The sequence below is a fragment of the Mauremys reevesii genome, linkage group 5 (assembly GCF_016161935.1).
Source record: "Mauremys reevesii isolate NIE-2019 linkage group 5, ASM1616193v1, whole genome shotgun sequence".
NCBI classification, from domain to species: Eukaryota; Metazoa; Chordata; order Testudines; family Geoemydidae; genus Mauremys; species Mauremys reevesii.
The window spans coordinates 33,517,899-33,545,078 of record NC_052627.1 but is presented as its reverse complement, the minus strand read 5'-3'; the positions used below and the strand labels follow the sequence as shown (position 1 = coordinate 33,545,078).

Sequence of the window (27,180 nt, the reverse complement as noted above, 5' to 3'; positions counted from 1 at the left end):
TGGACATCCGCAGAGCAGCAATATGGTCGTCAGTCCACACCTTTCCTAGACATGAATGAGGATACTGCAGTCTGCCCCTATATTAACTATTTACCTACCACTGTCTCCATTCATAGAATCACAAACATGTAGGACTGGAAAGGACCTCAGTGGCCATCTAGTCCAGTCCCCTGCACTGAGGCAGGACTAAGTATTATCTAGACCAACCCTGACAGGTGTTTGTCTAACCTACTCTTAAATACCTCCAGTGATGGAAATTCCACAACTTCCCTAGGTAATTTGTTCTAGTGCTTAACCTCAAACTCCCTTGCTTCAATTTAAGCCCATTACTTCTTGTCCTGTCCTCAAGGGGTAAGGAGACAAATGTTTATGTACTTAAAAGACTGTTATCATGTCCCCTCTCAGTGTTCTCTGCTCCAGACTTAACAAACCCATTTTTTTCAACTTTTCCTGTAGGTCATGTTTTCTAGACCTATAATCATTTTTTGTTGCTCTCCTCTGGACTTTGTCCAATATGTCCACTTCTTTTTCCAAAGTGTGGTGCCCAGACCAGTACACAGTGCTCCAGCTGAGGCTTTATTAGTGCCAAGTAGAGTGGAAGAATTACTATTTGTGTCTTGCTAATACATCCCAAACTGATGTTGGCTTTTTTTTGTCCTTCGCAACAGTTTTACATTGTTGACTCATTTAGTTTGTGATCCACTATAACTCCCAAATTATTTTTCAGCAGTATTCCTTCCTAGGCAGTCATTTCCCATTTTGTACTTGTGCAATTGATTATTCCTTCCCAAGTGGAGTACTTTGCATTTGTCCTTTATTGAATTTTATCCTATTTATTTATTTCAGACCATTTCTCTGGTTTATCATGATCATTTTAAATTCTAATCCTGTCCTCCTAAGCACTTGCAACCCCTCCCAGCTTGGTATCACCCACAAAATTTATAAGTGTACTCTCTATGCCATTATCCAACCCATTTATGAGAATATTGAATAGAATTAGACCCAGGACAGGTCTTTGTGGGACCCCACTCAATATGCCCTTCCAGCTTGATTGTGAACCATTGATAACTATTCTGAGTATGGTTTTCCAACTAGTTGTGTACCTCCCTTGTAGTTGGTTCATCTGGGCTGTATTTCCCTAGTTTGTTTATGAAAAGATCATGTGAGACAGTATCAAAAGCTTTACTAAAGTCAAGCTATACCACATCTACTGCTTCCCCCATCTCCAAGGCTTATTTACCACATTCTTTGTCTTCTGGAGCATTTGCATTGTTCTTGCTATCATCAGCATTTTAAAAGTGTCTATAGAGTAGGAGGAAACCTGGCACATTTCTGACATTGGATTGTCACAAGCTACTTCTAAAATTCTACATCTGTCTTTTTTAAGCTTAAAATAAGAGAGAGGAAAAACAAAATAAGCTCACCACAGTCACGGTTTGAAGTACACAACATGTATTCATATACTGATTTGTATTAATACAATGCCTTTTTTTGTAATAGCCACAATTTAAAAAAGACAGTTTATTCAACAACTATACATTTTCTGTACATAACTTCCTTATAGACAGAAATTGTACATGAACAACCAGAAAGACTTTACAATACACACACATAATATACAAGCACAAAGTTACTATGCTTAGCTTTTTGTAGCCAGTCGGGACTCTCCCAGCAGAGTTGTTAGTATATCTTCATACTTGTGTGCATTTAAAACCTTTAAATCAGGACATTTGAGGCAAAAAATGAAAACAGACATTTTGTATGCATCACATTACATATACTGAACTAGGAAAGGGTTGAGTTTTTTTTAAAATTATAAACATTTTGCTGAAAAACAGAGCCTGTTGTTCATAAATACAGGCACTTGGCATGTATGAGCAGCGACTTAAGGTCTGGTCCAGAAGTTAATGGGACTTTGATGTCAATGGGTTTTGGATCCAGTCCTTGCTGGGAAGGCCATATGTGACACTGGAATTGCAAGTTACTATATTTTTATAATTTTCTAATATAAAAGAGTAATGGCTTCTTTAAATGACTTCTGTATTCACCTTTGGAACAAAGTTGTTGGGGTTAATGCAAAAGATGTCGTAATAGGGGGTCACAATAATCTGTATTTTTTAAGAAGACATTTTCAACTGTAGACTTTTCCTGACATTTACATTTTATCTTCTACAATTACACAATTGAAAACAAATAGTATTTTTTTAAAGTTACCGAACATACTTGTACAAATAAAAATATATATAACGTACACATTCATGTTTCTAAACACATTCCAAAGTTTCCTGAAGTGTAATATCCATTGTGTCCTTGTTCTGAATTACTGTATTCTGCTTCAGGATAAGATAGTATTTATTCTTAATCATACTTCTATCACACACAACCCTTTAGTCTTTATGCACATTAAAAACTTCTGGTTTTGTGTGATAGAAGTACTGTATGATTAAAAATAGATACTATGGATATTATAGAAAAGATTCTATATATTATAAAAAAGAACTGTATTTGTTCCAGATCACTCCAGATGTGTATTAGGTGGATATGGATCTAAACTCTGTCACACACTAATACTTCTGGACTATACAATAGTTCTCGTTAAAGAAAAATGGGAAAATTCTGATATTAAAGACATTAAGTGGTTATGTTCATGGTAAAGTGTGTTGGTAATGGCCAGCCTGAACAGTGATAATACTGGATTCTCTAATGATTTCCTAATGTGCTGTTGTCTCCTCCATCTTGTCTAAGGGCAGGTCTACACTAAGGGCGGGGGTCGAACTAGGGTACGCAAGTTCAGCTATGTGAATAGCGTAGCTGAATTCGAAGTACCCTAGTTCGAACTACTCACCCGTCCAGACGCCGCGGAATCGAAGTCCGCGGCTCCAAGGTCGACTCCGCCACCGCCTTTTGCAGTGGTGGAGTACCGGAGTCGACCGCGGCGCTTCCAGAGTTCGAACTATCGCGTCCAGATTAGACGCGATAGTTCGAACTCCGAGAAGTCGAACTCACCGCGTCGACCCGGCTGGTAAGTGTAGACTAGCCCTAAGTATCAGATGCCTTAGAAATTTCCCTTGCTGTCCAGTAACAATAGGACTGAGATGTTAAAGATTCAGGATTGGAAAATTTATGGTCTGATCTCCAAGGTTCAGAATGTCTCTTAAATGGTGCTGAGCACCCTCAACCCATGTTGGATGAAATCCTGAACCTTTTATTCAGTTCTTAGTCAAGCAATTAGACTTTGCAGTCTTCAGTGGCAGTTTGCCTGAGTAAGAATACTTTTTAATCTAATATAAAAAGATAGTATGCTTAGATTTGTTTCAAATTTACAAACGAGCTTCCAAAAATGTGATCACAAGATTTCTACATACACCCATAAGAATGCACATTATTGAAGGAAATGTATATTTGGAAAACTATGGTCTATGAGGACAAAGTTCTAAAGGGATCTGTTTTTTGCCTTCACAATTTGCAGGTGCAACTAGCTGCAGGCTTCCTGTAGATAGATTGTACCCACAAATTTTGTTCTAACAGGAGCTATCAGGTATTTAGACATTTAAATGATTGATTTTAAATCTATTTTGTGGGTGCAGAAACAGAGCCCCAATAAAGGCTGGATTCCAAAGCAAGCCCTTAGAGTTCAATGAACAGCACTGCAATTCTCTGAAGCACTATGGAAACCTTCATGATGGATATTTTTTCATATGCCATAAATCTCTCACACATTTCTCAAATGATTGTTGGACTCATGTTCCCAGTGTAAAGAGCCATACCCAAATGTATTAGGATTAGGCTACCATTCATCCCTGACTCAGGCTTTAATCTGGAGTTCAAGTTTTGGGTTTGGAGTCAATTGTGCCAAAATTCTGCAAACTGTTTTTAGCACAAAATGATGGAAAAACTGGCAAGATGACATGATCTCAAAAGAGTTCTCTTTTATCTTAAATCAAAATATCATAATACGTTGGGTCAAAATCTTGCAAGGAAAAGCTGCTTGAGTGAGAGATTAGTCATATCTGAACCTGCACTGAAAAATACACCCTTCATGGTTTGAGATTCAACCCAAACCAAAACTGAGTTTGTATCTGGGGACAGAGCAAGCAAACTATATTTATTACAATCACTGTTTTGCTTTTGCAGGAAAACAGATATCTGACCATACGCTTCACTTGTCTGAATTGAATTATGTATACAAGTTGGCTGACAGTCAAAATGAATACAAGTGCAGTTACATATTTTTATCTCTGCCTAGTAAGGCATTAATTTGCAATGCCTTACTGAGGAAGTGGCTCTTCATACTTCAGCGGGAGAGCATTGATCCATGCAGGGCCGGCTCTATGTATTTTGCCGCCCCAAGCACGGCAGTCAGGCGGCTTTTGGCGGCATGCCTGCGGTCCTGGGCCTTCGGTGTACCCACTACCGAATTGCCACTGAAACCACGGGACTGGTGGACCTCCCACAGGCATGCCTGACTGCTGCCCTCACAGTGACTGGCAGGCCGCCCCCCGCGGCTTGCCACTCCAGGCACGCGCTTGGTGCGCTGGTGCCTGGAGCCACCCCTGGATCCATGTTTAACAAAGATCTCTTGATACAGACTGTGTTTTCTGACTTCACTTTGAGGTTGTAGTCTGGTGTACCTACTGAAAGATACTCCAACTGTGGGTCAAATAAGTCCTACTTGCCTCAGACAAGGTGGTATTCCTGCATGTGCAGGGGCCAGAACAAGGCCTATGAACCACTTAAGCCCTATTTTGGGGTTTGGGTTCGTCTTAAGTGGGATTTAAGTGGTGCACAGTTTGGCCTCTGCACAGAGCTGAATCCCATCCACATTGACTTCAATAGGATCACTCACATGAATTTGTACAACAGCAGACTGGATTTGGAAATTATCAGGACTTGATACAAAAGGAATTTTTAACCCAATCTTATGTAACTTTTCTCCTGTAGAATTCACAAATAATATAAACATTCAGTGAAGTTTGAACTGTAGTTATTTTGAAGCTGTCTGGTTACATTTTGGTCAGTGAAACTTAAATATCAGCAAGTCAGCTATAGGTCAGCATTTGATCCTAATGCAGGAACAAGAGTTTTATGTTGTATTGTTTTAAATAATGTCTTACAAACATTTCTATGTACAAGATGCCACTGTGTTTTCATACTCATGTAAACAGACATCTTATAGTTCCTCTTTTTTTCCAAAGCACAAACGTAAGCAGGGCCTGTAAGTCATATGGTATTTACAACCAGGGTTCATCAATTGAATCTTGACTGCCATCCTGTAGCTTGGATATTGGTTCTAAGGTAGAATAGCATTGTCTCTTTCATGTACAATACTGCTCTTTTCACACCCATCACAAATTTACCCAGGGCCTTAAGAATACTCATCCACTGATGTATAGGGTGAGCTGATAAAACTCGAGGTTGTCGAGGTGGTTTTGGAATTCCTGCGTGAACAGCCATTGAAGTTTGTGTCCCGCGAAACAGCTCTTTTCTTACGGGTGGACTTGGAATGATCTCCATCATTTGGATCAAACACTACTGTTGTGCTAGACTCCATTCTGGACACAGTGTACAAGCTACTTTGTCTGGTGGGATGAAACCTGGCTGCCTTGAGCTCCAGCTCATCATAGCTGGACACCTCGATAAATGGGCACCAACGGAATGCTCTCTTGAAACCAGCTCGGAACCTGAGAAGAAAGATACTTGGTGAAAACATTCATAGGCAAGATGTAGGGTGAAGTGTCCCCCCCCCTCACCCATTTCTGCTCAGCCTTCCAGTGGGGAGAGTGAGGGGTTCTGTACTTCTACTGCACCTGCTTCCCGGCACATTCGGCCCCTGTCCCTGGCAGCCGGGTCTGGGCGGGGAGCAGAAGGGGTGGGACAGAGTCACTTCTCCGGTTGTCTGAGCGTGGCCGCTCCTGGTCGTTGCCTCTGTGCTGCGCAGCAGCTGCCTGAGAGACAGCCTGGCTGGGAAGGTGGCAGCTGCCTGCCCCCTCTGCCACCTGCCCAGGCCTAGCATGTTTTTGGCTTGCTCGGGCCCTGGCCCTGGCAGCCTGACCCAGGCGGGGAGTGGAGGGGGTGGGCCACTGCCTCCCCAGCCAGGTTCTCTCTCAAGCTCCTGATGGTTTTAATTCAGTAACACTAATGGAAACTGAAAAATGAGCAGACATGTAATAGTAGAGTGTTCTCTGTGAAGAGGTGTAATGGCACCTATTCTGAATAGTACTTATTTAGACCCTGATCGTGCAGTCTGATCCAGGCGAGGTGACTCATGCCCATAAAGAGTCCCTTAAACAGTCATGGCCTGATTTTTTCAACAGGGTAAGCACCCACAAATCCCAGTGAAGTCAACAGCAAATGCAGCCCCCTTGAAAATAAGAACCTAGGAATATGTGTGACTTTTTTCCCCTAGCATCTCCAACTACATATGCTTTAGGACTGAGTAATAACGCTATGAACATTCATTTTATCATCCAGTTGAGACTGCAATGCATAATAGAAATATTGTGATGTGATCAATAATACTACAATAAAAGCTTTATTTTAACTTGCATTCTGACTGCCCACCTCATAAAGTCATGCTATAAATATCTTTGGAGTAATGATTAGTTAGCAAACATATATAAATTGCTTTGCTGTTAGTGGTGTATGCCACAATCTTAATTTATATTTGGTGTATTAGGGCCTGGTTCTGCAAGCCTGACAAGTGGAACTTCCATTGATTTTTATTAGGCGTTCTGCATGTGGAATGTGGCAGGTGGACTAAGCCCCCCCCACGGCTAAATTTTGCTCTTACATTTGTCAATGCCACAAGTGTTCACTGGAAGAATAATATTAGCACTGAAGGAGGCTTTCACCTTACATGATATATATTTTTTCTCTCATTGGGAATCTTTACTATTGAAGTGAAAATTACTCTGCCTCTTTCACATTCAAATCATTTATATTCTGGCTAAGCTCCCCCTCCTCCCCCAATAGTTTCATAATTCTCTCTTACCTCTTATTAAGGCAGCAGTAGATAATGGGATTGTACATTGTGGAGCTCATGGCTAGCCAAAAGCTGGCCAGGTAGATTTGCTGAATATATTTCCACCGATTTAAGTGTTGGTAGATCCCAGTAACTATGAAGTAAATGTGGTAGGGCAACCAGCAGATTGCAAATGTCAACACAACGACAATCATCATTTTTACCACCTGAAAGAAGGAAGAAATGTGGCCATTTTATTATATATGTTATCTTGTTTCATACCTAGTACTGAGGTGTCCACATCACAAGCACCACTGCAGCTAGCACCACTTGGACCTCTTTGAGAGTCTCCCTATTAAAGTTAGTGAAGTTGAAGCAGGGATGAACATTTTTTAACAGCATTTTTGTTTTTACTCTGAATTTCTTGTGTTTCCATTTTTCTCTGGAGAACAGCATCCTTCCCAATAATAGTATGAGAGATTTATAGCATTATCTACATTGAACTTTGTACCAAAAATTGACACTTAGTGACTAACGCTTGGACTTGTTCAATATTATCATTGTCCTAGGTCATTAGCCATAGAATAAGGTTATCCTATTTTCCATTTAGCCAGCCCTGCATGGCCTTTATTGCCCCAAAGTCTGTTGTAGAGAAGAGACTCCTCTCTAGCTGCTAAATAACTATATATCCCTAGGCCCTTGCTAGTAAATGGGAGTTGAGTGAGCAGTGACCAGCAGGAAATGCCCACCAGCAGCAATCTGCATTCTTAATTTAGTTTCAGACAGTGTACAGCCCAGGAGTATGACAGGTTGGTGATCTTCATCATCATCTTCCCTGGTTTTGTGTGGCATCGCAGCCTCCAGATCACAACAAAAGACAAATGAAGAGAAGCTTTGGTCAGTGTGAAAGGCAAGGAGAGAAAGTCATGCACGACAGAGGAAGTAAGCATTAAACAAAAGTGTTTCTAGCTGCCATCTTGCCCTCTCTAGCTATAGAAATTGCTAGAGCAGTCATTCTCAACACAAAATGAAAGATATAAGCATGTTATTTTTATTTTGTGGGTATAAAATGAAAACTATCCTGATTAGGCTTATACTGTAAATCTGGTGGCCATGTATGTGTATGTATGTTACAAGCAGAACTGGGATTGCCACCTATACTTTAGGTTGCCTGTCACTTCCCATTATAAAGACCCTGTTTCCAGTTGCTTTCAGCTTTGCCAAACTTTAAGCGCTAGAGCTAAAATCTTCCATGTCAAGTGTCTCTCTCATGCTGATTTTTTTGAAAGCTTCAGCTAAGCTTGTTCAACCTTAATCCGGCCCTGTGGTACATATGCATGATGGTACAGATTGTAATTACATGAATACATGCCCATGTTTTTCACACACAAATTACTTTTCATTAAATTTCTGCTACCAGATTCAGCAGGCTACCACAGAAATATTGTGTTGAAACAATCATAGTTCAGATTGGGTTATATTTCACTCTTTTTTTGGACATACTTTCCAGCTGTTCATCTGTGATGAAATTACTCCTGCAACTATAAATTGTACTGCTAGAAGACTTGGTGCATACTTTTACCACATCATAGCATCAAATCCCCTGATTTTCAGAAGGGCCTCCACTTGGCCTCCAGTTTTGCATCCACATTTTTATGCCAGTATGGAACTGTTGTTATTTGAATTTGCAGGCATATTTCATAGCACTTAGATGTCTAATGATTTGCAACCAAAATTAATCAGCTAAAAACCTGATGCAACCAATATTTTAATAAAATGTGCCCATAACATTACCCCTGAAAATATTTACCAGTGGAACAAAATAATTGGTAGGCTGCTAATGAAAAATCAGACCTCAATTCTTTACAGTCTAAAAAGTCAACTCAAATTGTATGCAAACAACCCATCTACACAATGCTTGAGAAACTGAAGCAGCAGAGTCTTTCAGTACTGTAATGGATTTGGTTTAAACTGGCTGCACACTGTGATTCTCATACCCTGGAGCTGCAGGAATTGCTACAACAGTAACATTACAGGTTACCAATTCTGGCATCACTAAAATGTGTTAGCCCCACAATTTCCAGAGGAAGTAGCCTGTCTGTTTCTAACACCTACGCTGTTACAAAAGCAGGTTAAAATGTGTAGACCCTTAAAGGGCAAGTCAAGCCTCTCTGCGGGAGTTGCCAATTTAAAAGATTGTCTGAAGGTCTCCTGAAAAAACACAAATAAGCCAGTGAATGCAGGGCCAGCTTAAAAATCTGTTGCTGTCTCTGCCTTGAATTTTGGTAATGATTCCAGATACACAAATTTGTTCTTAATGAAAGACAAAACTACTATAATAGAGGTCTATACAATGACTGGTATGGAGAAAGTAAATAAGGAAGTGTTATTTACTCCTTCTCAGAACACAAGAACTAGGGGTCACCAAATGAAATTAATAGGCAGCAGGTTTAAAACAAACAAAAGGAAGTATTTTTTCACACAACACATAGTCAATCTGTGGAACTCCTTGCCAGAGGATGTTGTGAAGGCCAAGACTATAACAGGGTTCCAAAAAAACAAAACAACTAGATAAATTCATGGAGGATAGGTCAGGGATGGTGTCTTTGGCCTCTGTTTGCCAGAAGCTGGGAATGGGTGACAGGGGATGGATCACTTGATGATTACCTGTTCTGTTCATTCCCTCTGGGGCACCTGGCATTGGCCACTGTCAGAAGACAGGATACTGGGCTAGATGAATCTTTGGTCTGACCCAGTATACCTGTTCTTATGTTCTACTTGAAAGTGAGAAGATCTGATATTCCTCTCACACCAGAGTATATCATGAGTAGTTTCTCTAAAGTCAATGGAAATGTATGTTGTGTATGGTCTACAGAAGATGTCCACTGGGTTTTGAGATTTTGCCAGAAACTTGTAAAAGGGGCATTTTAAGAGAGAAAAATATCTCACCTATGTCACATAATACTCAAGCAAAAAAGCCCCCATTTTCCAAGGGGAAAAAAACTTGAGCATAATTTTGCTTTTTTTTGCATATTTACAATGTGAAAAACAGACATTTCATTGACATTTTGCTTCAAGTGAAAACTGGAGAGTGGGAGGTGTTCCAAGACTTCATGAAATGAAAGCGTGAAAAAGTTTACACTCAGAAATCTGCCCTAATCTGTAAAATGGAGGCGGTTATAATTCTATAGGGAATCAGGCATGTCAGTTCACCTGCAAATATACTCCTACCTCCTTACCTGGTGAAACACATCATCACATCGCTATTGGGAAAGGCAGGAGTATCAAAGGGAGAAAGGATCAAAGGGAGTTGAAATGGAGGGGAGGGGAATGTGGATATAGTGGGACAGAAGGGGAAGGCATAGGGGAAATGGAGTGGAAATATAATTTGGAAAGGAGCAAGAAGAGAGAGGATTACAGTGAAAAGACAAAGTGAAACATTGCTCACAAAATATAGGCTACATTCAAGTAACTGTATGAACAAGATTTGCTTGCTTTTCAAAACCTCTCCCTTTGCATACATGGCAATCTCCCATTAATGAATGATACAACAAAGGAAAAAAGCAGCTGAGAGAAAAACATGCATATTAAGAAGATAGAGACATTGAAATATTGTATTGTCAGGAATGCAGGTGCTCAAACTCGGGGTGCACACTCCATGATTTGAATAGCAACGTTAGATTCTCTTCATTCAGTATTGACTGTATATATAAAAAACAAAATGTAATCCACTATAACTCATTGTGTGAATCCATTCAGTCCTCTGGCTCTATCCAAATACCATTAGATGTAGGTGTTTCTCTTCTTGACAGTGACTCGTAGCTAACAAATAGTATCTACTTTCATGGTTTATAAATGCAGTGCCGCTTAGTTGGACTCAGTTTAATGAAAAATCCTGAAAAGAAGAAACTCTGGCATGAGCTCCAGCAAAGAGTTAAGCTAGAGCACAAGAAGGAGAGTGAAACAGTACTTCTACCTAATTTTCCCCAATCTCCAGATTATACATACACTAGACATTTTATCAAAAAATCCCTCTGGTGCTATTGCTCATTCAGCTTCAGAGAAGAAGAAAGCATCTTAATAATTTTGTTATTTGAATTGTATAGAGTGCATCTGGCAATACAGAATTCAGTTTATTTTCTTTCTTTTTAATATGTATGTTTTGCTCTTTTTTGATAAACTGCCATTTTCAGCTGCTTTTTTCCTTTGTTCCATGTTATGTTACATTCATTAATGACCGATTGCCATTTGTGCAGATGGAAAGGATTTTTATGAAGCAAGCAAGCCAGGAAAGTACATGACTTTTCACTTCTACGTAATCTCTCAGCCAGACCCTCAACCCTATTCTATCTGCTATGTGCTCTCCTGCCACCACAAATCACTCAGAAACCGGTGGGTCCAGGTACCAGTGGTATCCACTAGTGTAGACTCCTAGCTGTTGAACCAGTCCCCTGGGCTGGAGGGTAGTCGGGTATGCTTTGAGCAATCCTAAGGTTGTGAGCAGAGCTGGTAGGAAATTTTTTTTTCTCATGAAAAATGTTGATGAAAATTATTTTTTCCCATTTTTGTCAAAAAATTCTGCTGAAAATGTTCCACATTTTGGTGAAACATCAAAACCTGAAAACCTTTCAGTTTTGGGGTGTTTGTTTTTTTGATGAAGTTTCCAATTTGTCTACAGAAAACAAGAGCTTTCAGTGAAAAACTCTGTTAAGTTGAAAACCCAGTGTTCCATTGAAAAGTAGTTGAACCAGCCTTAGCTTGCATCCGACGAAGTGGGTATTCACCCACGAAAGCTCATGCTGCAAAACGTCTGTTAGTCTATAAGGTGCCACAGGATTCTTTGCTGCTTCTACAGCCTTAGCTGTGAGCTATGTTTGCTTTACCTCCCTCAGCTGCTCTGACTGTATTTCCACCTCACCTGAGTATCTAAGTCTTTAACTCTTGTGAGACATCTGCATAAAGACAATGTGAATAATGCAGGATTTCCTATAAAGAAAATCCACATTTGTTATATTACTTAGGCTGATCTTGCAGATCCTCAGTCAGGAGAGTAATCCTTACTCATGCAAGGAGTCCCATTGGATTAATCTCATGAGTGCAGCCTTACAGGACCGGCCCTGTCTGAGGAATTTCATTTAAGGGCAATCCTGGACTATTTATACAGATTTCTCACTCAACATGGAGGTTATATAAAAATGAGTTAGACTGTGTACTTTGCAGCCTTGCTTAGTGCTTAAATCCTTTCCTTGCACAAGTTGCAATTTCTCATTAATCAGCAGTGTGCAACACAGCAAAGGAAAGAGTCAGCTGAAATGTAGCGTATCAAAAAGAACGAAACATGCTTATCTAGTGTGAACAAGGGTACTTATGGGAGTGAGACTTTGTAGGATCCCCTGCCTTGTGAAATATTTGATGCTATTTTAAAAATGAATGGGAACTAAAGGATTCTGCTAAATTCACAAAGAACAGCAATGATGTTTGGTTTGTTGTATTATTATTATTTGATTTGCACACATGGGAAGGGTTAGCCCAGGAATGGATAGACAAATTAGTCTGGCTGACTTAGATGTAACATACAGCATGTCTACATGATAAACTCAAGTCAACCTATGTTAGGTCGACTTATAGCCAGTGCAGGAATCATGTGGTGGTTCATGTCCACACTGCCCTTCTGTCAGTGATGCGCATCCTCACCAGGGAGTGCTTCCACCAACTTAAGAGGGACAGTGTGAGGGGCTGAGAGCCAGGGCTGCTCTCAGTTCTGCGTTCAGCTCCCTGCTGGGAGCCCAGCTGGCCCCCGGTCTCCTCGGTTCTCCGTCGGGAATGGGGCACCCACATCGGGCTTCTTGGTTCCCCGCTCTGCACTGGGAAAGGGACAGCTTCTTGGACACTGGGGGCAGATCTCCCCACTGGGAACCCAGCTGCTCTCCCAGGCTCTTAGCTCCCCATTCCCTGCTGGGAGCCTGGTTGCCACCTGGGGCTTCTCTGCTCCCTGCTGGGAGCCTGGCTTCTCAGCTCCCTGCTCCCTGCACTTTGCTGAGCTACTCAGTATACTTAGATTCTTAGGCAGGTCAAAATCCTCCTTTCCAAACGGCACTGCATCATTCTATTGGCTTTCTGTTGCAAACCTGATCCTGTTATTCTACAAGGTGATTGGGATTGGATTCTGATTTCATTTGCACCGTACTGTGTAACTTCTTCAGCTTCAGTGGAGTTACAAAGATGTAAGTAAGAATCAGGTCCAGTTATTAAAGAGCATATCTCTGTAAGTATGTCTTCCTTTATCCATTCATGGGTTGTTTAGCTAGAATAAAGTGATACAATTTGCAACATGTATCTTAAGGTTTGTAAGTAAATGGATACTTTAAAGTAAAACTAAATCAAGTGTGGCTTTGCTTTTGATTTTTGCCTTGTTATAGCTATATAGTAGAACCTTCTCATTGTTACTGATGAGATTTTTGCCTCAATAATTTTCTAAGAGATAAAACCTGTGCCATTTAAGGTATTAAGGGACTTTAAATTCTGATGTCTTATCTCCCTATTTAATAGACAGCTTTCTCTCTTGAAGTACTATACTATACCTTTCTTTTGTTTCATCTTTATACTTAACAACCCAGAAGGAAAATTCTTTTGTAATCTGATAAGGTGTATTATTAATGAGATTTCTCATACCCAAAGAAGGTTCAAAGGAACCCCTATGTTACAAAGTGATGAGGCTTTTGTCTTTGGTTATGAAAACCAAACTATATGTGTCCTGCATACTTCCTACATCAAAGAATCATAGTACTTAGATGGAAAACACCTGTTAGATCATCAGATCAACTCTTCTTGATGGGAAGAAATTAATCCACTCTAGAAGTGTTGTGCCACATGTTTAACTACCCTTGATTTTGCCATTTTAATTTATTTAACCATTGCTAACCCTAGCCAAAGACAAATGGCTAACTGTACACAATAGCTTACATTCTTTAATATTTCTCTCTCTCTCTCTCTCTCACACACACACACACACACACACACACACACTGCTTTTAGTGACAGGTGGTTGGTACCGATGACTATATTAAGTTCTTGGAGCGTTTTCAAGCACCAGTAAGTATGTGTTTCTTCCCTTAAATATGTCTCGTTCCATTCTTCTGCCTATCTATTTTTAGGGATAAGGAGAAGGGAAAATACAGCAAGAAATGCAGATTCTTTTCTGTCCTCCTACTGCTATTCTCATTTCCTCTTTTCACTATCCCTTCCTCTCCTTCCATTGCTGCTTCCTTCCCCTGATCCCCAAGTCATTACCATCAGTGACCAACTCCCAGTGATTGGTGTCTCTTCTCCCATTTCCCCCATTGCTTGCTAACACTTGACTCTTCATACCCCTAACCCTTGGCTTGAACCTTCCCTTCTCCTCACTAAAGCTAGATTGTGGCTTTGCCACAGGCCCTCAGAAAGGGGCGGCAGTTAGTTGCATTGCTCCAGGGCAGACTGGAAGCCAGATAGTTATTCAGAGAGTCATAGTCTCATTCCTGGTTCCTTCCTCCCTTCCCCCTCTTTAGGGGGAAATAGATTACTTCCACTCACATGCTGGCTGAGCTGCCTTGGCAGGCATGTTTGGGGGATGAAGCCAAGGCTCTGCTCATCCCCTGCCCCTGGCTACCACATGCTATTCTCTGGGTAATTAATTGGTATATCTCCAATTATTAATCTCCTAGAACTGGAAGGGACCTTGAAAGGTCATTGAGTCCAGCCCCCTGCCTTCACTAGCAGGACCAATTTTTGCCCCAGATCCTTAAGTGGCCCCCTCAAGGATTGAACTCACAACCCTGGGTTTAGCAGGCCAATGCTCAAACCACTGAGCAAGCCAAAGAAAAAAAGGGGGTGTCGTTACACCCCTTTCTGCCATGCACTGTGCATGTAGGATGGACCACAATCTGACCCTTTTTAGATAATTAGCATTTGAGGCCATAATCATTATTCTGCTGACGTCAATAGACTTATGCCACAGATGAGATGGTGCTTGAGAAGTCAAACACTGTTGGACATAATAAGGTTTACCATGACTTACTTTCCACACAATCATTCCTTTATTAGTCCACTGGCCACTTAGTGTTGGTTACATCCGAAATATCAATACAAGCCTATACATCCTTATATTCTGTACCCTAGCAACAATACAGTTATAAATATTGGCTGAAATTCCTACAACAGGTTCAGGCCTAGGTGACACCATCCTATCATGGTGTACTCCAGAGGGGTAAGGAAAACTCTGCTGAAAAAACCCTAGAAAACTTTTATCACTGTAGCAAACAAGTGATAGCATTGCTGGTTATTGGACCTATGCTAATATTAGCTGAAGCAGTTTAGGGCTGCATTCTGCTTTCTTCAAGGTTTTTTTACCTTATCACACATAGCCTATTTTTACCCAGCTACTGGACTGAGCATTTCTTTTCAAAACAAACTTATGTACCTAATTATTTTACTGACCCTAGTAACTAATATACCATCTTTTCTGCATTTCTATTGCTCAGTCCAAACCTTAAATAACACTGGTATTTCCAGAACCAACACAAACAATCCCTCTGTCTCTTGATCTCATTCTTTTGGTCACATAGTTTGAGCTAATCAGTCGTGTCAGAATCCAAACTCAGTTTAAAATATATAATTCACTCAGAGAGTTAGTGTGTGCCTATATTCCTATAAACACTGAGACTTTTCACATAATTTTCACAAACGTAGTGATTTTGTTAACTTTTTAGTCTATATCAACAATGCTTTCATGATAATAGTAATGTACGCAGGGTGGGAACAGTAAAGAATCACAAGGTTTGAAAGCACAGATAGTCTTTCAATCAGATAAGACAGGTGCCAATTTCAGCACTTCATAAGTTGTTTTGTTCTTCTGATTTATAAGCCACTTTCTGCCAGTTTTTTAAATATCTACCTCTACTTTCCATTTGACTAACCCAAAAATAAAAGTTCGTGATCAATTTTTTTTTGTTATTTAAATAGGAAAGTTAAAAAAGATAGGATCTTCATGTAGACTGGTTTCACCATCAGCTATGTAACACTTCTGTTTCTTAGCTTCATAAATTTGCAATAATCTCTTACAAATTGTGGTATTTTTTACAAAATAAAAGCCATTCTGACATTTTTAGAAACAGATTTGGCTCCTGACATTGTTATACTGCACTTCACTGATGTTGTCTGGTCCTCTGGACTTTTATTAAAGCTGGTGATATCTCTCAGTTTTGCCAAAAGAAAATTATCCAGTCTGACTCTTTATGAAGTTCTGTCAAATAGAAAATGCACATAGAATTTCCTCCAGTCTTGATAATTTGCTGTTGGATTTTGCTTAAATGTCACAATCTTGGCTTAATCCACAATATAAAGATGGGGATGTGGCCTCTTGGAGTGGCAGTGAGTAAGAAAAAAGCAGAAGGAATCAGAAACTAGAGATGTGAAATGTCTATTAGGAAATCTAGTCCATCCCCTGCCAATGCAGGATTGTAGTGTATTAGAGCTTTTCCTGTTTTTAAATGACTTAAGTGGCAACTGTGTGATGATCAACTAAGGTGGCTGCTTCTTGATTTAGATCCATTAGACTTGGTTGCCTTTTTACTATTTAATTTTTAATGTATCTTTCTACCACTAAACTTCATATTTAACCCTTGATTATGGGCCAGATGAGTCTCTCTAAGTCAATGAGGGTGCATTGTGTGAAAGTGAATGTAGGATTTGGCCTTGGATCATTATATGCTCCTTCAAATACTTGAAATAGAAAGTTCAACAGATAAGTTAACTGGAAGCAAGAGGCCAAAACATTCTTCTACATCACTGAAGAGGAAATCACTTTTACCCAGTTCACAGAATTTATACTTGCTATTTCACAGATGGCAAAAGGTTACTGTTCCTGAGGAAAAAAAGTTACACTTGAATAGTTATTTCACTCCTTGGCTGAAATTAAATCAGAAATCTTTAGAGCAGTGGAAGAAATGCAGAGGCTTTCAGTGTAGCCATTTTGGAGGAGAGTGCAGGGTTCGTGACCTGGAAGATGGACTTAATTCAACAAAATTGCTCAGATTTAGAAGCTCAAGGAGCTCAAAGAGGAGGGAACATCCTCCATTTTTATGAGTTACCAGAGAAAATAGAGGGAGAAGACCTTATAGCGTTTATCTAATCATACCTAAGTGCCAAGTTTTGAATGGCTCAGCAGAGTTGTGCGTTGGGGGGATAGGGGAGGGGAGAAGGCACAAGAAGTCAATTTTTTCCCAGTACACCCATGTAAGCATCGTTCATAATTTTGCTACTAGGACAGGGCAGAACTAGAGGTGAACTCTAGCATTGCTGATCGCGCTAATCAGGTCAGAAGGGTCATGTCTAAGGGTATATCTACACTGCAATCACAGGCTGTGATCAGAGCTCCTGTAGGCATACCCAAGCTAGATTTAATCTAGGGCAATGAAGCTGTGAAAGCATGGACTTCAGCACAGGCTCGCCCAGGGGTGGCCAACCTGAGCCTGAGAAGGAGCCAGAATTTACCAATGTACATTGCCAAAGAACCACAGCAATACATCAGCAGCCCCCCATCAGCTCCCCCACTCCCCACTTTCAGTGCCTCACACCCACCAGCAGCCCTGCCAATCAGCGCCTCCCACTCCCTCCCTGCACCTCCCAATCAGCTGTTTGTGGCGTGCAGAAGGCTCTGGGTGGGGGTGGGGTAGGAGTGACGGCATGGCAGGCTCAGGGGAGGGGGTGAGAAGGGGTGGAGTGGGGGCAGGGCCTCTGGCAGAGCCAGGGGGTGAGCAGTGAGCACCCCCCAGCACATTGGAAAGTTGACGCCTGTAGCGCCAGGCCCGGAGTCAGTGCCTATACAAGGAGCTGCATATTAACTTCTGAAGTGCCGCCTGTGGCTCCGGAGCCACAGGTTGACCACCCCTGGGTTAGCCATTCGAGAGGCTTGTACAGGCCGCACATAATTCTGTGCTGCCACAGCTTCACTACTTCAGTACCTGAGCCAGCTATATTAAAGCTATCTTGGGTGTGTCTACGTGACCTGCAATCCCATTACCAAGCCCTGGCAAAGAAGCAGAGTCAGAGCGGGAAAACAGCTTATTCACTCTTCAGTCTACTCCCACAGTGTCCATTGTAGGTTCATAATACCCCCTCCTGCCATCACGAGAGCGCATGAGGTGCTTTACTTCCTGCAATGCTCCACAGCTATAAAAGCCATAATTTTGGTCTACACTGTTAAAATGATCTTGATCACACTGTTCTTTTCTTTTCTTTTCTTTTTTTTACATTTTTGATTTGTTGTTGTGATTCTGAATGTTGTACTCTACCTAGGTTGAAATTCATCCCTGTGCAATGGGCCACCACGGGGCCTGTTCTCCACTTAAGCTCTCAGCATCGGACTTAACAATGGTGCATGAGCCTTGGGCTGGCCCTTGGCACAGGCAGGAATTTCACCTTTTGTCATAAACATACAGCTAAGGGTAGCATAAAATCCCTCCTTACCCTAGTAAAGGGTTAAGAAGCTCAAATAATCTGGATGGCACCTGACCAAAAGGACCAATAAGGGGAGAAGATACTTTCAAATCTGCGGGGGAAGGTTTTTGTTTTGTGTTCTTTTGTGTTCTCTCCAGGTCAATGAGGAACCAGGGCAGGGAAAATACATCTCCCTAAGCCATATCTGAACTAAGCATCTAATATAACAGAAATAGTAAGTAATAGCAAGGAAATGTGTTAGATTAACTTTTGTTTTAGCTTGTGAATTTTCCTCTGTGCTAAGAGGGAGGTTTATGCCTGTTTTTGTAACTTTAAAGTTTTGCCTAGAGGGAAAATCCTCTGTGTTTTGAATCTGATTACCCTGTAAATTACCTTCCATCCTGATTTTATAGAGGTGCTTCTTTTACTTTTTCTTTATAATAAAGTTCTTTTTTTTTTAAGAATCTGATTGGGTTTTTCGTGTCCTAAAAACCCAAGGGTCTGTTCTGTTCTCACCTTGGTCACTCTCAAGCTTTCCCAGGAAAGGCGGTGAAGGGACTTGGGGGGATATTTTGAGGAAACAGGAACTCCACGTGGTTATTTTCCTGAATCTTTGTCTAATTCACTTGGTGGTGGCAGCAGTACTCATCCAAGGACAAGGAAGGATTTGTGTCTTGGGGAAGTTTTTAACCTAAGTTGGTAGAAATAAGCTTAGGGGGTCTTTCATGTGGGTCCCTGACACCTCTAGAGAACACGGATTGCCACAAATGGAAATAAATGTGAAGAGTTAGGTAAATCAATCAATCTAGGGCATGCAGGTAAGCAGAAAGCACATTTTAGCTCTAGAAATGGGGATCTCATCATGTGACCGCCAACAATGGGAAGAACTCCCTTAGAATTAAAAGTAGCCTGCATAGCTTGGTACCCCTGGAGACCTGCAGGCACTATGACTAGGGAGTGGCCATAAAGGCCTTTTTCATTTATTCACTAAATTGAATTAAGTGCCTGCTTTTAGAAGTAAGCCTGGTAAATTTATACAATAACAAACTACTTAAGATAATTACTGTGTTTCTTTATAATTATATGAAAATGTCATGGAAAAAAGTGCTAAACATTTAATAAAAGAGCTATTATCCCCCCTATCCTTCTGATGTGAACAAAACTGTGTTGCCTGAAGATAAAGGCAGCACTTGCCTCTAACAGCACTTTTTCAAAATACATGGCTTAATGCAGCCTGCGAAGCAGTCAGACCTATTCTTTTATTTCCACCATAATTGTGCATTTGCAAAGGTAGTAACATCTTTTCTTCAAAAGGTTGAAGCAAAGGGCTTTATTACTGCAGAGACAAAAACAAAACAAAAACACTCCCATAAAGCGTGTGTTTGGTATTGCATTTAAATTGAGTTAGAAGCAAATTAATGTCAATGATGACAGAGTTTTACTTATTGTATTGAAGGGCTCATCTTCTTATTCAGTAAGGGACTGTACAGTAGCATCAATTTGTTAGGTACAGTAGATTTGCACCCAAAGTGTGGAACAGCACCTCTGAGGGCACTTTGGGAATGACCATTGCCCCAACCTTTAACAGGATACATCATGTGTTTCAATCGTGCCTGCCCAGCTTTGCTGGCTAGTGTGGCAGTAGCATAATAGTCCTTTCAGCACCCGTCTTTTCCCTTTGCCAACAGAGTTTCTAGTGTCACTGCTGGCTGTGATGGGGTGTTCACCCCACACTTGCCTGGAAAAGGTTAATGTGGAGTGCGAATTGGGCTAGTTAACTCTATGGGCCACAGCTGGGGGGACTCTGGTGGTTAGGTAATCCCCTGACGGGATGAGGGAGCTCAGCTGAAGAGGACCACACTGGGCTGGGGTTATAAAGGCAGGAAATTGGAAAGGGGGGAGGGCTGCTGGGAAAGTTTGTCACTCTCTGGGACAAGGAAGGTGTAGGGGTACAGAGGCAGTATCATTTGGTTTTTGTGCAGGAATTTTGACTCTATTGTTAAGAAATGTCTGACTCAATTCATCAAAACACTTAAGCCTGTGCTTAAAGTTAAAGTGCTTTACTGAATTGAGGCCTAAGTGATTGTTCTATAGGAATAGACTTCAGCATGTGCTTATGTGACTAAACACAATTGATTTAGGATTCACATGTTGAGGAGGGATCAATTATTCTGGCTTTGTCTAATACATGCTTAAAAATCTGGGATTAAAATGATCCTATACCGCCTAATTCAATGTCTTTGTTAGAGAAACTGACTTCAGGTACTGACCAAAAGTTGTTGCCACCTGGTAGCTGTTTGGTGTTCTATATGAAATGAGCTAATGATCTCAGTCTATTTCCCAGTGGACATCATCAGGCTCGAGTTAGAACTCTTGTCTAATTGAAACCTGCTTGTTTCAGGCATCTCCTTGTAGATGTCTAACTATCAGCTCACACTCAACATGGCTAAAACAGAGCTATGAATCCCCCACCCCCCAAGCCTGTACCACTGTCTCCTTTCTTAGACTTTGTGGACACCACCACCATTCTACTTGTCACCTGGGCCCATAATTTGGGTACCATCTTATAACTTGGACTCTCTCTCTGTAGGTCCCACATCCAGACTCTGTTGAAGTCTTACAGATTCTTTCTGTATTAACATCTAAGATATGACCTTTCCTATCCATCCAAACAGCTAAAACTCTTGTCCAAATTCTCAGATACTGCAACATCCTTTTCTCTGGCCATGTCATATGTAGTCTTGCCCTGCTTGTATTCATTCAGAATGCTGCTTGCAAAGATACTTTTCTTAGCCCATTGTTTTGACTATGTCATCCGTCCCTCTTCTCCATTGCATCAAACATAGGCTACTTGTCTTCACTTGCAAGGCCCTTCAGGACCTATCACCACTTGTCTTGTCATCTCTGATTCAGTATCAAGAGTGTGACTCCTGTCTCCAATAAGACCATCGCCATTGCTCACTTGTTAAATCAAACAAGCACTTCCGTTTTTTCTCCCATGCTGCCCCTCGTGCTTGGGAGAAGCTGCACCTAAACATCTGCAAAATTAATTCATTATCCTCCTTAAAACTCTCCAGTGCCATGATGTGTACAAAAAACTTGACAGTGGTTAGGCTGCTGCTGTGCTGGGACCCCTACCTGTCATGCTGATCAGTTTTGTTTCATTGTTTCCTTGTACTCCCCCATCTGTGTGTATCCATCTGTGTTGTCCCTTGTCTTGGACTGTAAGTGCTTTGGAGCAGGGACTATCATTTTGTTCTGTGTTTTTACAGCATTTAGCATCCATGACAAGGGATCCTAGGTGCTGCCATACCAGTACTACTGCTAATTTAGCAGTCTCAGTAGATAGGCTAAAGGCCCTGAAGAAAACCTGAAGCAGAGTTCTGTGTGTCTTGAAAGCGTCTCCCTCTCTCTCTCTCACCGACAGAAATTGGTCCAATGAAAGATATGATCTCACCCACCTTGTCTCTCTAATATCCTGAGGCCAATATGGCTACAATACTGCACAGGCTAAAGGTGACAGTCACATCCTGCAGAGCTTGCTCAAACCTTCTGCAGCACAGGAGCACCTAGCTCCCGTCTTACTTATGGTGGTGCTTTCTGCTTAGGAAAACGTGGAGGGCTATGTGGGCTAGCGTGTACTGCTACTTACTGTGCTGTACCTGTTCTGTGGATAAACAGCAGGTTTCCAGAAGTGTCAAGTGGTACATTTTAGGAGCTGAAAATTCACACTGATATAGAAAGAATCAACCAAGTGTGACTTCATTTACTTCTGCTGCAGGAAGGCAATAATTATGGATACATTCTAAAATTAATGGCCAAAAAGGTCTGTCAGGTGCAAGGGACAGATATATTAGGAGAAAGCAAATGATGTCTGATCGCCTATGAAAACGAGAGGATTAATCTCATCCTTTGAAAAACCTAAACCCGTAGAATTATCCTAAAACATTTTGGTATGGGTATATTAATTTTTGGTGTCTTTTAACAAATTCTCATGTCTCATTTTTTTTCCTGGGCAATTACTGAGTGCACAAAGAGCGAAACAGTAAAACCAAAAGTATGATGCATAACACTGAACTGCTTTTACAGTGGGTATTAGGTCCATTTAAACTTCATATACAATATGATGGAAAGGATTTAATAAGTTATTTGAAAGACTTTAAAGGATTATCTCAGAGTAGGAACCATACTGCCTCATGTCATTGTAGGCTTGGGGCCATGTTATCATTATGGAATAGTAAGGTTATTCATGGAACCTCAATAAAGTCCAAGTTAATGGAATTCAGGAACACCTGAATAGAGTTGTATATCTTGATACTGTATTTGTATTTACAGTTCTCATGTTTTTTAATGCCGAAGGGAGCCAATTGTTGGGCAAAAATAACAGGAGATCCGTTTTTTATCATATTTTCACCATCTGGGAATTGTGCTCATGGTATTTTGGCCCTCAGCCATTAAAAAAGCTTGTGATGAACATAAATAAAAATAAAGTTAAGGTCCCTCAGCTGCGGTGTATCCCACACACTGGCGCTGAAATAGTTAATTGGAGCTGGATCATTCAATGAGGCCACCAGGTTGTACCTGGAGGGTGGGCTCTGCCCAGTGAAAGATGAGTCCCAGCTGGTTGTTATAAAGAAAAGAAGCCCAGAGTAGAAGGGGGTGAAGTCCAGTGGGAGCTGCGGGGAGAGAGAGAGAGAGTGTGGGGGAGGGAAAGAACTCTGCAGTCCCTCTCTTGGCAGTCCTGCAGGGTTGAAAAGGGAGCCCAGGGGAAGAGTTAGCCTTGGGATCCTCTCCTGAGTAGAGATCTCTGGCAAGAGGCCAGGAGGCAAACAGAGAAGCCATTGGGAGCCCCTGCCCTGAAAGTAGGGTAAACCCTGAGAGGCTGTGGAGCATGAGGAGAATACAAGTACACAGTGGGCCTAGGATGGGGCTGTGTGAAAAGCCTGTAGGCTGACTAAGGTAGGAAGAAGCCCAATGAAGAAGCAGGATGGGTCTGAGTAAATGACATTGCTTGCTTATTATAGATTCCCTGGCCTGAAACCCAGTGGAAAGGGAGGGCCTGGGTACTCCTACAGGCCCACTCAGAAAGGTGGTGTGAAGACACCGGGGCAAAAGGACTAGTAAGTTTGGAATTGGACTTAGTGTGAGGCTGGTGAACTCTCTTACCTGGGGGAGTGACTATAAGTGACCTGGCTGGAAGGATGAGTCACAGAATTATAGAAATGTAGGGCTGGAAGGGACCTCAAGAAGTCATCAGGTCCAACCTTCTGTGCTGAGGCAGGACTAAGTAAACTTAGACCATCCCCGACAGGTATTTGTCTAACCCATTCTTAAAAATCTTGCAATGATGGGGATTTCACAACATCCCCTTGGAAGCCTATTCCAGAACTTAACTACCCTTATAGTTTATATATTAGGAAAAAATTTCTAACTTAAATTTCCCTTTCTACTGATGAAGCCCATTACTTCTGCTCTTTTCAATGGACATGGAAAACAATTGATCACCATCCTCTTTATAACAGCTGTTACAATATTTGATGACTGATGAGGTCCCCCCTCAGTCGTCTTTGCTCAAGATTAAACAAGCTTATTTGTTTAACCTTTCCTTATGCCAAGTTTTCTAAACTTTTATAATTTTTGTTCTCCCTCTCCAATGTGTCCACATCTGTCCTAAAGTTTGGAGCCTAAAATCATACACAATTCTCCATCTGAGGCCTCACCAGTGCTGAGCAGAACAAGACAATTACCTCCCTGGTCTTACATATAACTGTCATTAATACATGCCAGACCATTAGTCTTTTTCACAATGGCATCATATTGACTCAAATTCAATTTGTGATCCGCTGTAAACCCCAACAGCTTTCCAGCTGTACTCCCACCTAGCCAGTTATTCCCCATTTTGTAGTTGTGCATTTGACTTTTTCCTTCATAAGTGAAATATTTTCACTTATCTTTGAATTTTATCTTGTAGAATTCAGACCAATTCTCCAGTTTGTAGAGGTTATTTTGAATTCTAATCCTGTCCTCCAAAGCACTCCCAGCTTGGTGCAAATTTTATAAGCATACTCTCTGTTCTATAATCCAAGTCACTAATGAAGATATTGAGTAGAACTGGACCCAGCACTGACCCCTGTGGAACCCCACTAAATATGCCCTCCCAGTTTGACAGTGAACCATTTACAAAACTCTTTGAGTATGGTCTTTCACTCAGTTATGCATCTACCTTACAGTAATTTCATCTAGACCACATTTCTCTGGTTTGCTTATGAGAATGTCATGTGGGACTGTGTTAAAAGCCTTACTAAAATCCAGGTATATCACATCTATTTCTTCCCCCTTATCCACAAGCCAGTAACACTTTGGCCCTGCACTAATCATCGTCTTCTCTTTCAAAGTGTTTGTTGGCAGGGAGAGCCAAATGTGGAGAGCCTGCTATGCCACGACAAGGCAAGCCAGCAGTGAGTACGCTCTTCAAAAGTCCCTGTCCTGCAAACTTTTATTCACATGAGCATCCTAACCTGCATGAGAAATGCCATGGAAATTAATGGGGTGTTTGTAAGTCTGGACTGAATACTGGAAACACAGATAAATACTTTCTATTGGAAAGATTTTTTTTATTTTTTTTTTAAATTTTGATAGAGTGGAAGAGACTTACATGAAAGCATGGGAAATGAGATTTGTGACAGGATTCAGAAGCATTCCCCTGGGTCTGAAAAATAAGGGGTTAATAATTCCCCAGGTGCTCCTGGGAGGGGCTGTAAAAGCAGCTGCTTTTCCAGACTCACATCCCATTGGACACTTATGGATTCAGGACATTTGTGGAAGCACTTTCATTACTAGTCTAATCACTACAAAGGATTTATGGATGTTGCATTGAACAATATAATTTTTACAGGCCTACAATAATCTAAAATGTTTTTCTACTTAAACTTCATGTGTTCATTCCAAGTAACATTTTCTAATGTTAGATCAGAAATTGACAAAATGTTTGTAATTATTAATTACGGATTCAATAGAAGAAAATTCACAGTAGTTTGTCTTTCATAGATAATGTACTGCAGTTAGCGAGGTGTAAATTATTTTAGCCCCTGGATGATAAAATTGCTTTAATCAAAAAAAGGCTGAAACTCATCCTTGGATGAAAAGAGCATACTTACTAAATTGCTCCTGGAAGGAATACCCAGTTAGGAGTGCCACTGCAGTGGCATACAGATACAGGGCAAAACTGCAACCAATCTTCACTTGATATAGCTTGGTTACTGTGAATACGTTACATCATTGCCACCTACCAGGTGCTAGCCCACCAATTTAATTACCTATACCTCTCTAGCGTAGACAATGCTTTAAAAGGACAGTTCAAGAGGACTGCATTTGTTGACTTACTCCATGGCTTTGGTGCTCATCCATCCTTGATACTAATTTCACATACCATAAGTTTGAAATTAATTTTCATTAAGTCCAAAGTTCATTCATCTAGCTTCATTACCCAAGCCACCTGTCCCGCTTGTTCACATTTAGTGACTGAGGCATTGAAGTTTAATGGCCTAATGAATCCCATAATTAATTTTGATGGATGTAATAGGTGGCAGCGTGAACTTCCGTAACAGCCTCAGGTTTTGAGATAGGCTCTCTGTCAACACATCTGAACAAATTCTAATGTCCACTTTATGTTATGTCCTTTTTGTAGTTTCTTGTCTTGTAGCTATGTCTTCTGTTCTTACCAACTCTATTCTTAACAAGTTGTAATAGATAGTCACTGACCCTGCTTTCCAGCATGTTGCACATCTATGATGTAATGCCATTGCTTTATTTGACTTAGAGGCTGAGAAGGTTTGAGAATAAGTCTGGCAAATCTTGATAGGGATAATAAAATTGTCTCATTAATTGCAGCTTTAACCCTTTGACTTTTTCCTTTTCACACCCTATAGGAACCTGTTCACATAATGAATACCATTACCTTTCCCTGACACATTTTAATAGCAGGCACATCTATTTATCATCTTTTCTACAGAAGGGAAGATTATCTTTTCATGGAAAGATTAGGTGTTACCTTACAGATAAAGAAGCTTTTATTTAGAGAAAACATTTTTTTATTTCCTTTTCAGAATAAAAAAGGGCTTGTGTCAATGACATATGTCTGAGATGCAGCATAGGGTCATCTTAATTATCACTTCAAAAGTTTTTTTTCTCCTGCTGATGATAGCTCATCTCAATTGATTAGACTCTTCCTGTTGGTATGCATACTTCCACCATTTTATGTTCTCTGTATGTATAAATATCTTCTGTCTGTGTGTTCCATTCTATGCATCCAAAGAAGTGAGCTGTAGCTCACGAAAGCTCATGCTGAAATAAATGTGTTAGTCTCTAAGGTGCCACAGGTACTCCTGTTCTTTTTGCGGATACAGACTAACACGGCTGCTACTCTGAAACCTGTCATAGGAGGACAAAGCACCAAAAGTGATTTGACTTGAAGCATTGCTTCCCAAGCAGTATCTTACTTTAGGTTTAAAGAGATAGTGGCAAATGCATAAGATCATGGCATGTATATGGCTTTGAAGCTTATCTTGCTCACCAACAGGAGTTGGTCCAATGAAAAGTATAATCTCACCCACCTTCTGTCTCTAATATTCTGGGACCAACATGGCTACAACAACACTGCATACAACTTTTGAGTCTTGCAGTTCCAGAAATAACTTCTGGGTATGGTAGTAACAGATAAAACAGGAATAGCACAGGTCAAGGCA

General features: G+C 40.9%; 1 protein-coding gene across 1 annotated transcript in view; it reads right to left on the bottom strand.

Annotated features, from left to right (window-relative positions):
* Positions 1–5,184: 5,184 nt before the first annotated feature.
* Positions 5,185–27,180, bottom strand: part of TACR3 (tachykinin receptor 3) — a 57,406-nt gene continuing 35,410 nt past the window's right edge. Inside the window, exons 4-5 of the mRNA XM_039539352.1 lie at positions 6,992–7,188; positions 5,185–5,681 (exon numbers count right to left, since the gene is read on the bottom strand). Of these exons, the coding sequence (XP_039395286.1) occupies positions 5,366–5,681; positions 6,992–7,188 (513 nt within the window). The 3' untranslated portion in view covers positions 5,185–5,365. The remainder of the gene's footprint in view (positions 5,682–6,991; positions 7,189–27,180) is intronic.